This window comes from Boleophthalmus pectinirostris, unplaced genomic scaffold, assembly GCF_026225935.1.
Source record: "Boleophthalmus pectinirostris isolate CB_2022bp ecotype Guang Dong unplaced genomic scaffold, ASM2622593v1 HiC_scaffold_10, whole genome shotgun sequence".
Taxonomy (NCBI): Eukaryota; Metazoa; Chordata; class Actinopteri; order Gobiiformes; family Gobiidae; genus Boleophthalmus; species Boleophthalmus pectinirostris.
The window spans coordinates 32,773,705-32,788,549 of record NW_026570971.1 but is presented as its reverse complement, the minus strand read 5'-3'; the positions used below and the strand labels follow the sequence as shown (position 1 = coordinate 32,788,549).

At 42.5% G+C, this 14,845-nt stretch overlaps 1 protein-coding gene across 1 annotated transcript in view; it reads right to left on the bottom strand.

Moving 5' to 3' along the window:
- LOC110153091 (potassium voltage-gated channel subfamily H member 5-like) overlaps window positions 1-14,845 on the bottom strand; it is a 118,108-nt gene that overhangs the window by 69,153 nt on the left and 34,110 nt on the right. Inside the window, exon 8 of the mRNA XM_055161197.1 lies at window positions 14,793-14,845. This exon is cut by the window's right edge and continues 219 nt beyond it. Within this exon, the coding sequence (XP_055017172.1) occupies window positions 14,793-14,845 (53 nt within the window). The remainder of the gene's footprint in view (window positions 1-14,792) is intronic.

The window sequence follows — 14,845 nt, the reverse complement described above, 5'->3', positions numbered from 1 at the left end:
TTTGCTTTCTTAAGCTCTATTAAACACGGAGAAGCGGAAAGGAATTGTCTAAAACAGTGGTCCCCCACCTTTTTTGCACCACGGACCGTTTTATATCAGAGAGCCTATCTGTGTATGGGTGGGCGGTCTGGTGGCAAAATCTTGTTTTAGTCCTGTTTTAATTCTTGTTTCAGACCTGTTAGACCTGTTTTAGACCTGCTTTAGTCCTGATTTAGTGGTGCAGCCCGCACCCGACAAACAGGAGGGGGGACAGTCCAGACGGCGTACAGGAGGGGGAACTTAAAATGCTTTTATTAATGCCAAATAAAATATCCAGCACAAATTATGCATGATATACTTACATTCATCATTTGAATATTTTACTTTACACTCATATTTAGTTTGCGGGATTGCAGTTTATCATCCCACCCGCCCACTCCAGCATTGTATAGTCCCACTCCCGCCCGCAATGAGTTTTCAAAATGTGTCCTGCGCCACACTTTTTGCGTTGGGTCCCGTGGGACAATTATTATTATTTGTGAAATGTGGGGCAAAACTTCAGATACATGATTTTTAAAGCATAAAAGATTGGAGATAAAGTCCACAGAAAGTAGAGTCACTATCACTAATCTGCAGCTTCACCTCGATCCTTGCGCTGTGTGGACGTAAAGAGACACACGTGATGAACTCACCTCACCTTTTTACTTTTATAGAACGCCTCAAACTGGATTCACAGCACTGCTTTAATGAAGACACAGTCAGGTCACACCTCCCCGAACTCAAGGAGAAGCAAATCACAGCCAAAATCTGGCAAATGCTCCTGTAGTATGGCAGCCTTTAGAGATATATACTTATATAAAGAATAAGTAAAATTTTCAAACCCATAGCTCAGAACCTTGTTCCTGTGAAATGAGAGCACTAGCCAAAAACACCTTACACACACACACACACACACACACACAAATCAAAGTCCAAGTCTAGACTAATCCAACTGAGTCCGAGTCCAGTCCATAAAGGCTCCTTTACCAGACGTCTCCTCCTGCTGCAGAAAACACAGAGCACCTCAGGTCATTTCAGGTTATTAAAGGAGAAACGTTTGCACAAAAGTCAAGTCCAACTGAAGGGGTCAAAGGTCAGAGCTTGTTATAAAAGATACACCTGCACCTCCTGTGTGTCAGATGCCCTCCCATCAGTTATCCCTATGTGTGTGTCAGATGCCCTCCCATCCTCCTGTATCCCTGTGTGTCAGATACCCTCCCATCCATCCATAGGTTTAAAGGGAACACTTTGGCACTTTGATATGTTGTTTTACATTGTTAACTGCCTTGGCAACCGTCCTCATTATTCTGAAGCCAATGCATGTCCCTGTGTGTCAGATGCCCTCCCATTCTCCTATATCCCAGCCTATCCAGGAGCCATTTGAGAGAAGACAAAAATATTTAATCTAATCCAAGAATTCCACGTATTTCAGAACATAAACCAAAGATGTTCATTTTATCCTCTTATGTACTATAACTTCTTGGGTTCCAGCGTTTGAACTTGTTGTTTTCCGATCCAATGACCCAAGCCCCGTCCCAATCCATCATGTGATTATTTCTTTTACAGTGGTCTGATATGGTGGATTTTAGGCGGAGGTTGGATCAGGGCGGCCACTGAAATCAGGAAACGAGACACGGACAGCCCTAACCGTGATGATGGAGCGTTCCTCCTTTCACACACCTGGGACACCCTCCTCCAGAGAACACCGGGCGACGGGAGGCGTGGTCAGTCTGAGCCACCTGCCAGGTCCATCAGGCTGACCACGCCCACAGGAAGTAACAACAGCTGATATAAGACACGTCACCAGCAGGACAGTTTTGAAGATGGCTTGCTGTGCTTACTACTACTACTACTACTACTACTACTACTACTACTACTACTACTACTACTACTACTACTACTACTACTACTACTACTACTGCTGCTACTACTACTATTACTGCTGCTATTACTACTACTACTACTGCTGCTGCTGCTGCTGCTACTAATGCAACTTACACCATTTACAACTACTTTAATAACACCTGCTAGTACTACTGTTAGTGCTACTACTGCTGCTGCTACTACTACTACTAATGCTGCTACTACTACTACTACTGCTGCTATTACTACTACTACTACTACTACTGCTGCTACTACTACTGCTGCTACTACTACTACTGCTGCTGCTGCTGCTGCTACTAATGCAACTTTCACCATTTACAACTACTTTAATAACACCTGCTAGTACTACTGTTAGTGCTACTACTACTACTACTAATACTACTACTGCTGCTACTACTACTACTGCTGCTACTACTACTGCTGCTACTACTACTACTACTACTACTTCAGAGCATGTTCGTAAAGGTCTAATCTACTAAACTACTACACAGAATAAGACCCAATGGAGACACAGGGAGGGCATCTGACACACAGGGACTTTTAGCTCTCAAATAGAATATATTACTTATAGGTGTATTGTGTTACTTTTGTGGTGGAGGGTCCTTTGCCAGGAAAGTTTCTCAGTATGGCATTAACCTTTTTTATCTTCATGAAGACCAAACCAGACCAAGTTACAGGTCAGATCTGTGGAGAAAGACCCCACTCACAGTCAGAATGTCTGTTTTTCTAGGTATTTTTGAGCTATAAAACCACTTGTAATTGAATACATGAAAGTAGAGCTGTTTAATGTCACACTGTGGAACATTCCAGGTAAAACAGTGACATATTCAGCACAGCGCGCCTTTAAAAAAACGCAGACGTTGTGATTTGCTAAGTGCCATGTTTAAGTCTATCACGAGAACAGATGGAGCTGTGTGTACGAGTGTCTTTTACCCCCCTCAGGTCCCGTCTCATTATCACAACGGGGAAATGATTAGGAGAGTTTCACAGCTTTGGACGCTCAGCTCCTGTTTCTGTGTTCCACTCACAAACAGATTTGCAGATCTGTGTTTAATGAAATAACATGGTCCCAGCAGATGGTCCCGTGGTCCTGGAGAGTATCAGCCAAAAATACCAGCCAATCACAGCACGACATACAGACGAATACAACACACACACTTTACTACTACTACTACTGTTACTACTACTGTTACTGTTACTACTACTACTAATACAACACACACACTTTACTACTACTACTACTGTTACTACTACTGTTACTGTTACTACTACTAATACAACACACACACTTTACTACTACTACTACTGTTACTACTACTGTTACTGTTACTACTACTACTACTGTACAACACACACCCTTTACTACTACTGTTACTGTTACTACTACTACTAATACAACACACACCCTTTACTACTACTACTACTGTTACTACTACTGTTACTGTTACTACTACTACTAATACAACACACACACAGCCTTTACAACTATTACTGCTACTCTTACTACTGCTACAACTACTACTACTAATACAACAACACACACACAACCTTTACAACTACTACTACTGTTACTACTACTGTTACTGTTACTACTACTAATAATAATACAACACACACCCTTTACTACTACTACTACTACTACTAATACTACTACTACTACTGTTACTACTTCTACTACTACTAATACAACACACACCCTTTACTACTACTACTGTTACTACTACTGTTACTACTACTGTTACTGCTGCTACTACTACTAATACAACAACACACAGCCTTTACAACTACTACTGCTAGTGTTACTGATACTACTACTACTATTACTACTGCTGCTGCTGCTGCTGCTAATACAACAATGCACACCCTTTAAAACTACTACTGCTAGTGTTACTACTACTACTGCTACTACTCCTACTTCTTCTACTACTACTACTACTACTACTACAACTACTACTTCTACTAATGCAGCTTCCACCATTTCACAGTTACTGTTATTGCTACTGCTACTTACTACTGTTACTACTACTTCTGCTACTACTATTGCTACTTCCGCCATTTTACAACTATCAGTACTACTTCAGCGAGTACTACTACTTCTGCAACTACTACTACTACTACTACCACTGTTACTGTTACTACTTCTGCTATTAGTACTACTATTGTTACTATTACTACTACTGCTAATACTACTGTTGCTACTACCTGTTAGGATTTGTTTTCTTGTTCTCTCCCCCTCCTCTTTTTGTTGCAGAGCTTGAGTGTGGCAGGGGGTGTGGCTGGCTTCTTCCAGAGCAGATGAGACACACTTGCAATCACTTCCTTCATCAGCCTCTGTATTTAGCCCTGGTCTTCTCACCACCACTTTGCCAGATAATTCCGTCCTGTTCGGTAGAGTTCTATCAGGCTCTTGGATATATACCTGTTTTGCTTGTTGTCTGTTTTGGACTTACCTGCTCCTGTTTTGGCCCAGGTGTCTCCGTGGTTGTCTGCTGTTGCCTCTGGAGAAGCCGGCCAGCTCCCTGCCTCCTCAGCCTGCCTTCTGTTTGTAAAATAAACTGTTAAAACTTGACTGAGTCCTGGCTCTGCTTTGGGGTCCTTCTTGCCAAACCATAACACTACCACTACTACTACAGTTACTACTACTACTACTACAGCTACTACAACTACTGCTACTACGGCTACCACTACTACTACAGCTACTACTGCTGCCACTACTGTTACTACTACTATTACAACTATTATTACTAATACTAAAGCTACTACCACTACTAGAGCTACTACTACAACACCAATTATTGCTAGTGCTACTAAAGTACTAGTACAACCACCTACTGTGAAGTACTACCTAACACCTCTAATGACTATTTACTACTATTGCAATCTCCACTACTGCATTTTACTTTTCAGACTACTAAAGCTACTACCACTGTTACTACTTCTGCTACTACTGTTACTACTACTACTACTACAGCTACGACCACTATGACAATTACTAATACTACTATTTACTATTACTACTCTTTACTACTACTACGTTTGTTGCTGCTACTAGTACTATCACCACACCATGTATCACGTACTTATATTAATACATGTAAGTACTACTACTATTACTACTAATACTACTAATGCTGATAGTGCTACTAACATGACTGGAGTAGCCTGCACAATGCATACTAATATACGCTTAAGTTATTAAGTTGTAAATGATTCTACTTTCTGTTGGCCCTTGCTCCATCCATCTGTTCCTCCCTCCTTTCTCTCTCTCTCTTCCTTCCCCCTCCTCTTTCTGCCCATCTCTTCTCTCTCTCTATTGCTCTATCTCCATGTCTCTCTCCTCCCTCCCTCTCTATTTCTGCCCCCCCTTGCTCTCTCTGTCTCTCTCTCTCTCTCTCTCTCTCTCCATCTCTCTTTCCTCCTTCCCTTCTCTCTCTCCTCTTCCCTCTCTCTTCCTCCTCTCTCTCTCCATGCCTCTCTCCTCCCTCCCTCTCTATTTCTGCCTCTCTCTTCTCTCTCTCTCCTCCCTCCCTTTCTATTTCTGCCCCCCCTTGCTCTCTCTGTCTGGCTCTCTCTCCTCTTTCCCTTCTCTCTCTCTCCCTCCTTCCCTCTCTCTTCCTCTCTCTCTCCATGTCTCTCTCCTCCCTCCCTCTCTAGTTCTGCCTCTTTCTTCTCTCTCTCTCCTCACTCCCTTTCTATTTCTGCCCCCCCTCTCTCTCTCCATCTCTCCCCCCTCCCTCCCTCCCTTCTTTCCCTCTCCCTCCCCTCTCTCTCTATCTCTCCATCTCTCTCCTCCCTTTCTCCCTCTCTATTTCTGCCCCTTTCTTCTCCCTTTCTCTCTCTTCACTTTCTCCCTCTCTGTCTCTCTCCCCTCTCTCCCCCTCTCCCTCTTCCCTTTCTTCCCCGCTCTCTTCTCTTTCTCCCTCTCTGTGTCTCTCCCCTCTCTCTCCCTCTCTCCTTCTCTCTCTCTCATCCTTAGAGCACCTGTGTGGGTGCTGTCCTGGGCTGGCTCCTCTCTTCATCCTCTTGGGACACTGGCTGCACACTCTGGGACAAACACTGACCCGGGAGCTCCTTGTGTTTGGACTCAGGGTTTCTCAGAGCTGTGGCACAAACTCTGTCCTGGGTCAGGCTAAAACGAGAGTGTGGCTCAGCTGGAGGAAGCACACGGCCGAGTAACACTGCACAGACCATGAACTCCTGCTGAAGAGACTGGTGGGGGCACAGGTGGAGGACTTTGAGGCACTGGTGGGACAGGTGGAGGACTTTGAGGGACAGGTGGGGCAGGTGGAGGACTTTGAGACACTTGTGGGGCAGGTGGAGGACTTTGAGGCACTTGTGGGGCAGGTGGAGGACTTTGAAACACTAGTGGGGAAGGTGGAGGTCTTCGAGGCACAGGTGGGGCAGGTGGAGGACTTTGAGGGACAGGTGGGGCAGGTGGAGGACTTCGAGGCACTAGTGGGGCAGGTGGAGGATTTTGAGGCACTAGTGGGGCAGGTGGAGGACTTTGAGACACTGGTGGGGAAGGTGGAGGACTTTGAAACACTAGTGGGGCAGGTGGAGGACTTTGAGACACTGGTGGGCAGGTGGAGGACTTGTGGGGCAGGTGGAGGACTTTGAGGCAGTAGCAGGGAAGGTGGAGAACTTTGAGGCACTGGTGGGGCAGGTGGAGGACTTTGAGGCACTGGTGGGGCAGGTGGAGGACTTTGAGGCACTGGTGGGGCAGGTGGAGGACTTTCAGGCACTGGTGGGGCAGGTGGAGGACTTTGAGACACTTGTGGGGCAGGTGGAGGACTTTGAAACACAAGTGGGGAAGGTGGAGGACTTTGAAACACTAGTGGGGCAGGTGGAGGTCTTCGAGGCACTGGTGGGGCAGGTGGAGGACTTTGAGGCACTTGGTGGGGCAGGTGGAGGACTTTGAGGCACTGGTGGGGCAGGTGGAGGACTTTGAGGCACTTTGTGGGGGCAGGTGGAGGACTTTGAGGCACTGGTGGGGCAGGTGGAGGACTTTTGAGGCACTGGTGGGGCAGGTGGAGGACTTTCAGGCACTGGTGGGGCAGGTGGAGGACTTTGAGGCACTGGTGGGGCAGGTGGAGGACTTTGAGGCACTGGTGGGGCAGGTGGAGGACTTTGAGGCACTGGTGGGGCAGGTGGAGGACTTTGAGGCAGTGGTGGGGCAGGTGGAGGACGGTGAAGAGGTGTTTGTGTTTGAGTCATGGCTTTTGTTTTGTTGTCTTTGGTTGTTTTTCAGGATTTTAAATAACAAATGACGTGATAAATGTTTTGTTAAAAGTCAAACGCTTCTCCTCTCTCTCTCTCTTCACACTGATCAATCTGGATTTGTTTGTTTGTATAACTTTTTTTTTTTTTTTCAGAAATAAAACGCTGTGTTAAAATGGTTTTCAGAATTGATAACATTTTAAAAGTTCAGTTTTTTCCTCTGTCAGTGTTGCATTTGTTTTGCCTGATGAAGATCTGTGGACTGAACTGATCACTGACAATAAAAAATGACTGAATCCCGGTCGTGATTAAAATTTGATTCATTTGATTAATCGCACACTTCTATCTCTCCTCCCTTAATGTTCCCTTTTTGTCCTCTCTCTGTCCTCATGTCCCTCCCTCCCTCCCTTTCTCGCTTCCTCATCCCTCCCTCTGCCTCCCACCCTCTCTCACTCCCTTCCTCTCTCTCTCTCCCTCATCCCTCCCTCTATTTCTCCACTGCCTCCTCTCTCCCTCACTCTCTCCCCCTTTCTTTCGCCCTCCACATCCATCCCTCTATTTCTCCTCTCTTGTCCTCTATCCTTCTATCTCTCCCTTCTTCATCCCTCTCTCTTTCTCTCCTCTCAATATTCCTCTCTCTCCCTCAGCCCTTCCCTTCTCTCTTTCTCTCTCTCTCTTCTTCGTTCCTCCCTCTTTTCCCCCTTCTGTCCTTCCTCCCTCTATCTCTCCCTTCCTCATTCTTTTCTCTTCCCTCTGCCCCCATATATTTCTCCCCTCTTGTCCTCCCTCTCTCCCTCCCTTGTTCCCTCCCTCTTTACCTCTTACGCCTCCCTTTGTCTCCCCCTCTCCCTCTCTCCCTCCCTCTCTGTCTCCCTCTCTCCCTCCCCCCTTCCCTCTCTCTCACTCCGTCCCTCTCTCTCTCTCCCTCTTACGCCTTCCTTTGTCTCCCTCTCTCCCTCACTCTCTCCCACCCTCCCTCTCTCTCTCCTTCCTTCCCCCCATCTTCCTTTCTCCCTCCCTCTTCCCGCTCTCTCTCACTCCCTCCCTCGCTCTCTCTCCCTCTTACGCCTTCCTTTGTCTCCCTCTCTCCCTCTCTCCCTCCTCTCTCTTTCCCTCTCCCCCTTTCTGTCTCCCTCTCTCTCTCCCCCTCCCTCCCTCCTTCTCTCCCTCTCTTTCTCTCTCTCCTTCCCTCTCTGTCTCTCTTTCTCCCTCCCTCTTGTCCTCCCTCTCCTTCCCTCTCCCCCTCTCTGTCTCTCTCTCTCTCCCTCCCTTCTCTCTCTCTCCTTCCGTCTCTGTCTCCCTCTCTCCCTCCTCTCCCTCTCTGTCTCTCTTTCTCCCTCCCTCTCTCCCTCTTGTCCTCCCTCTCACACTCTCTCTCCCCCTCTCTGTCTCTCTCCTCCTCTCCCTCTCTCCTCCTCTTCTCTCTCTCCCTCTCTCCCTCCCTCCCTCCTTCAGTAAACTTTCAGGGCTGTTATATCGTCACATGAAACTCTTCAGTGTCTGTTCCAGGTTGATTTTGTCAGACACGTTCCAGAGACGAGGAGTCGGACTCGGAGCAGCTCATGCATCAAAAATATCATGAATAATTCACACAGACTCCCGCTGCTGTCGGGACCAACCGCACACCCCAACCAGGATGGAGGGAAAGACACCGAGAGGAAACTTATAATTAGGGTTTAACTTGATACTAAGAAACAGACTTGATACTGAATACTGATAAATACTCTTCCTTTAGACAATAGAGTGCGATTATTAAATAATAGATTTTTTTTTTTCTATTCCAATGTGGTCTTATATGTGTGTAATCTCTCAGTGCTCCATGGGTGTATACTCAGTGTTGGGGAGTAACAGATTACATGTACCGGAGTTATGTAATCAGAGTACAAATTATGAGTAACTGTATTCAGTTACAGTTACAGTTTCAGTGAGTGGTAATGGTGTGGATTACAGTTACTTTGTTGAAATAAATGGATTACATGGTGGTATTTTCCTGTTTTCCTGTTTTCACATTTTGGGCTATATCCCCCTTTTTATTTATTTATTTTTTTTTTTTTCCCGGTAATTCCACTCATTGCCAGAAACTTAACTAGATCTAAACTAGATCTAAACCAGGTCTAAACCAGGACTAAAACCAGGTCTAAACTAGATCTAAACCAGGTCTAAAACAGGTCTAAAACCAGGTCTAAAACCATGTCTAAACTAGATCTAAACCAGGTCTAAACCAGGTCTAAACCAGGACTAAACCAGGACTAAACCATCCTAGTCTTCCAAATCCAAAGTATTCAGATTACGCTACCCACTTTAAATAACTTCATGGATTACTGTTACAAACTACATTTTGGTGTATGTAATCTGTAATCTGTAGGGGAATACATTTTAAAAGTCACCTTCCCAACACTGTGTACACTAGTCTTTTGTGCTTTTATACTTGATCTGATACAGCTCAAGATCATTCTAAATCTATTCAGGAAAGGTTCATTTCTATCCTGTGAATGGGACTTTTTCAGTATCGATACCTGCTCAAATGAGTGTCTATTGACTGTCTAAGTGATGTCAAGGCTTGGCTGGCTTCAAAACCTGAGTGAAGGAAAGATTGAGGTGATATTGTTTGGATCTTGTAGCTCCCTCGTCAACTTGGGCTCCTTAAAAGATCACATCCATCCCAAAGTCACCAGCCTTGGCATCACTCTAGACCGTCATTTTAAATTTGATAAGCTGATAAACGGCGTCTTAAAATCACGTTTTTAACATTTGCGGCTTTTATCCAAAGTCATACATTCTTTATCTTTTAATATTTTTGAACAGGGCGTACACGCTTTTATTTCGTCACATCTGGACAACTGCAATGCACTTTCCCATCTATAGTTTGTCCAGAATTTTATTTTTTATTTTTAAAGCTTTGAATAGACTGGCCTCACAGTACATCTTGGAGCTCATCCAGATTTACCCCCCCCCCCTTGCACTTTGAGGTCCGAGGTACAGCTCCAGATCGTGGGGCTTAAGACCAGACTTAAAATCGGGAGGACATGACCTTCTCTGTGACCAGCCCCAAACTCTGGAACACTCCACAGTGGAGAGTTTTAAGTCTCATCTTAACACCCACTTTTACTCTCTGGCTTTTAACACCTCGTGAGTTGTGTGGTCCTCTGAATTTTTTACTTAATTTTATTATTTATATTATTTTATTCATTGCTTTATCATTTTTAACTTTATGCATTTTAACACTTTTTATTTATTGTTTTTATGCTTTACTGTCTTTTATTGTATCTGTTGTCTGTGCAGCACTTTGGAAACTCTCATGTTTATAAAATGTGCTATATACAGTAAATAAAGTGGATTGGATTAGTTTCGATACTAGTTTTAATATTGATTCGTATCTAACTTCCGATGCTTTTGACAATTAAACCAGGATTAGACCAGGACAAAACCAGCACAAAAACCTATAAAAGTCTATATCATGATTTTAATTAATGAGTGATCAGATACTTATACTTGAGTTACTTTTTAATACACTTGTACTTTTCAGGGTAGTTTGAGTAGCTGGGGCTCCTGTCTGCTCCTCTGGCTCTGCTCCTGTCTGTGCTCCTGTCTGTGCTCCTGTCCTGTCTGCTCCTGTCTGTCTGTGCTCCTGTCTGTGCTCTGTCTGCTCTGTCTGCTCTGCTCCTGTCTGTGCTCCTGTCTGTGCTCCTGTCTGCTCCTGTCTGCTCCTGTCTGCTCCTGCCTCCTGAGCCTGCAGAGTTCATTCACAGGTTATGTGTGCTTGTGCAGTCTGCAGACTACAGGGACAAAGTGACACCAGAAATATGAAGTGGCTAAATGACTTTCTCTCCACATCATCAGAGTCGGTGTTTCAGAGCAGACTGCAGGCTCTCATCACCTGTCACTGCTCCTGTCTCTGCTCCTGTCTCTACTCCTGTCCCTGCTCCTGTCTGTTATTGCCTTCTGGTAATGTGAACACTGATGAGATTCTTTAGTGGCTCAAGTTTTAAGCAGAGACTGAACTTAAACAAACTTTTCTCTTTAAGGGTACACTGTGTAACTCTTGCTTACTTTTTTATGTAATGTTCCACAGTATGGGATTTAATTTAACTATCTCCATGGAGACAAGCAGGCCACATCACCAGGCCAAGTTACTGGTCAGATCTGTGGAGACGTGGGCCCGTTCATGGCAATAATGCAAGTTTTTGTGGTAGTTTTGAGATATAAAAACACGTAATTGAATAAATACAAGCTAATGCCGTACTGTGGGACATCGCAGGCAAAGCAATAACATCTCCATGGAAACAGACTCCATACCAGAAAAGTTACACAATGCACCTTTAAAAACTTTTATAGGCTACTAATCACCAAAACAACGTATGGATATGTTAAATAATAAGTCTCAATAAGTCTCTTCTCCCTTTGCTCTCTACTCTAAGTCACTCCCCCTTCAGAGCATTATCACAACACATCCTACTAATGAAACTACTGCACATCACATCAGGTTTGTGAAGTTGCTGTGAACAATTTTGTGTCAATCTTACAGCAAACCATAAAGAGAGTCTGAATAGGGCCTGGGACAGATTGCTAAATTGCTCAAACATGCATGGATGACATCTAACACCTCTTCAGGCATGTTTTTAACGAGGGAACAACATTAAAACACCGTAGAAAGCTGCAAAAAGTTAATTGTGCATAAAACTCCCTTTTTAAATATATACCGCACATGTTTAAGAGTCTAAATCCTGACACTTCATGCTGATTGGAGGAAACTTCACAACGGCAGAACAAGCAGAAATCAAACTTGAGTTAAAACGAGTTGAGAGAAAAGCACAGACATCTTTCCCCACAAATGCACAAAGCGTTTAGATCATGTGAGACCAATACAACAAACAGACTACTGATGATTTCGATCCCACTGTTTGTGTCTCAAAGGTCATTCCAGATCCTTAAATATCTGTCTTTTCCTTTGTTTTTTCCTGTTTGAGTGTTTTGGTGATGATTTGTCCCAGGACCCTGTGGTTGGAGCCGCTCTAGACTCTTTAATAATGAACGAGACTCGCTCAGTTACGTAAGAAGTCTCTCCACAAACCGCAGTACACAGGGAAGAGAGTACATGAAGTTAGACAGGAGCTGAACCTCAAACACCGCTGTCCCACTGATGAACTAATAAAACAGACAGACCCTCCTCTTACGGAGAAATACAACAGATGAGCTTAAGATGTGCTTTTTTTTAGTGTTGATACTTTACAGTGACATCATGCTGGGGATGTTCTACATGTATCTCTATAGCAGAATGTTCAGCAGTTACCATTCTGACACAATGCACACATTAGCAAACACTGCCAAAAACGTTGTAAGATTGTTATTGTGGCTTTATGTGTGAGAGACTTTAACAGCATCATCTTCCCTGTTGTAGGTCCAGCTAAACCAGCTTTTTCTGGCCATAAAATAACTCAGCAATGTTTACAGTTAATGTCACACCCCCAGTGAATGTTGATGACATCAGCTGCAATAGTGATAAAAATGACTTAATAACAGAAAAAGGTGTGAAATGGGTCCGGTCAAGCAGAAGTAAACAGCAAGGCCAAAAATTCAAGTTAATGCATCTGATATAAAAATGTATTCAACAGATACATATGTACTCTAGTTTATCAAACTGTTGACCTTTTTTCTGTACCATTTTTGGTTCTAAAGTTCCATACGTTTTAAACAGACCATGTATGAAACATGGAACAAAAATTATTTCCCAAATTTCAAAGACCTGCAAATCATGTAAATAAATGGATGTATTTCATCATATCTTGTGTTATTCCATCTTTGAACTGTTGATGAAGATACATGATTTTTCAAAAAAAAATGTATTTAAAATAATAAAAATTTGCTTGGAAGGACTGACATATTTTATAGAAATAGTTTCCTTTCATTTTGAAGTAATATTAAAGTATTCGGAAGAAAAAAGCTGACAAATTATACAAAATCCTGCACCTTCTACTTGTTTGCACAATTTTCCCTCTGTTACTTTTCCCTCCGTTACCATGACCTTTCTTAATAAAAAATCTCATGATTCAAAATGTAAGAGGTTTTTCAACCTAATCTTGTACCATATGGTAGAAAATTATATGAAGCAAATATTCAAACCAGTTTGTTAAGGATATGGAAGTGAGAACCAAGAGTTATCACTGTTTGGATTTATTGCCCAAAAAGTGCTGCATATTTCATTCCCTCCGTTACCGACATGAGTTTTTATATTTTGTCAACAACTTGAAAGAATATCACAGGTTTAACTTGACCCTGTTGGAGTGTAACTCTTTCCTACATTCTGATACTTTACTTATTTCAATAGTCCCTCTAGTGTCTGAATAAGAGACATTTGAATGTCAAAAATCTGCCCCTGTTTCCCTCCGTTACCACTTGACCGCACCCATAAATGTATTTGTAGCAAGCGTCAGTTTCTCATATTATATTACATTTTCATATATTATCTGCTAAACCTGTGAGAGGCAAGTTAGGCTTTAAAAACAGCAGCATGTACAGTAGTGGGTGGAAACCACTCTCAAGCCTCAGATGCAGGGTAATACACAAATATTCAAACATACATCACTCAAATCACTCAAAAAACAACTCTGAGTAAGATAACGAGGGAACACTCTTATAACATGATCAAAAGCTCATAAAAGTCACTTTAACATATTTTATGTCACTTTTCTGGTGCAGAGTTTGTCACTTGGTTGTTTCCGTGGAGATCATATTGCTTTGCCTGGAATGTTCCACAGTATGGCATTACACTATACTATACAATACTATACAATCCTATACTATACAATTCTATACTATATTATACTATACTATGTTATGCTATACTAAACTCTACTCTACTATGCTATACTATACATATACTATACTATACTGTGCTACACTATGCTATGCTATACTGTACTGTACTATACTATTCTTTACTATATCATACTATACTACTCTATACTATACTCTACTATACTATACTATTCTATACTATATTCTACTATACTATATTATACTATATGATACTATACTATACTATATTATACTATTGTCTACTCTACTCTACTCTACTATACTATACTCTATACTATATATACTATCTACTACTCTACTCTACTCTACTATACTATACTATACTATATTATACTATTGTATACTCTACTCTACTTTATACTATTGTATACTCTACTCTACTATACTATTCTATACTATATTATACTATACTATGCTATACTATACTTTACTACACTATACTATTCTATACTATATTATACTATACTTTACTATACATTATTATACTCTAATCTACTCTACTCTACTTTACAATTCTATACTGTACTCTATTATACTATACTATACTATGCTATGCTATGCTATGCTATACTATACTATACTATACTATACTATACTATGCTATACTGTATCTTACATTCATTTCGTTACATGTGTTTTTATTGCACAAACACATTGAAAAACATGTATTCTTACTGTATTTCAGGTCACACCTCCACAGATCTGACCTTTGAAAGGTATCTTTAAAGCTATACTGTGGGGTATTCTAGGCTAAACAAGTCTCCATGGAGGTGCGGTCCTAATGGAGACAAGCAAGCGACATACCCTCCTCCAGAAAAGTTCCAGAGTGCAGCTTTAACAAAACTGTCAGTACTCACATCCGACCATCATCATGGCGACAGAGAAGATCTTCTCTCCGTCGGTGGTGGGG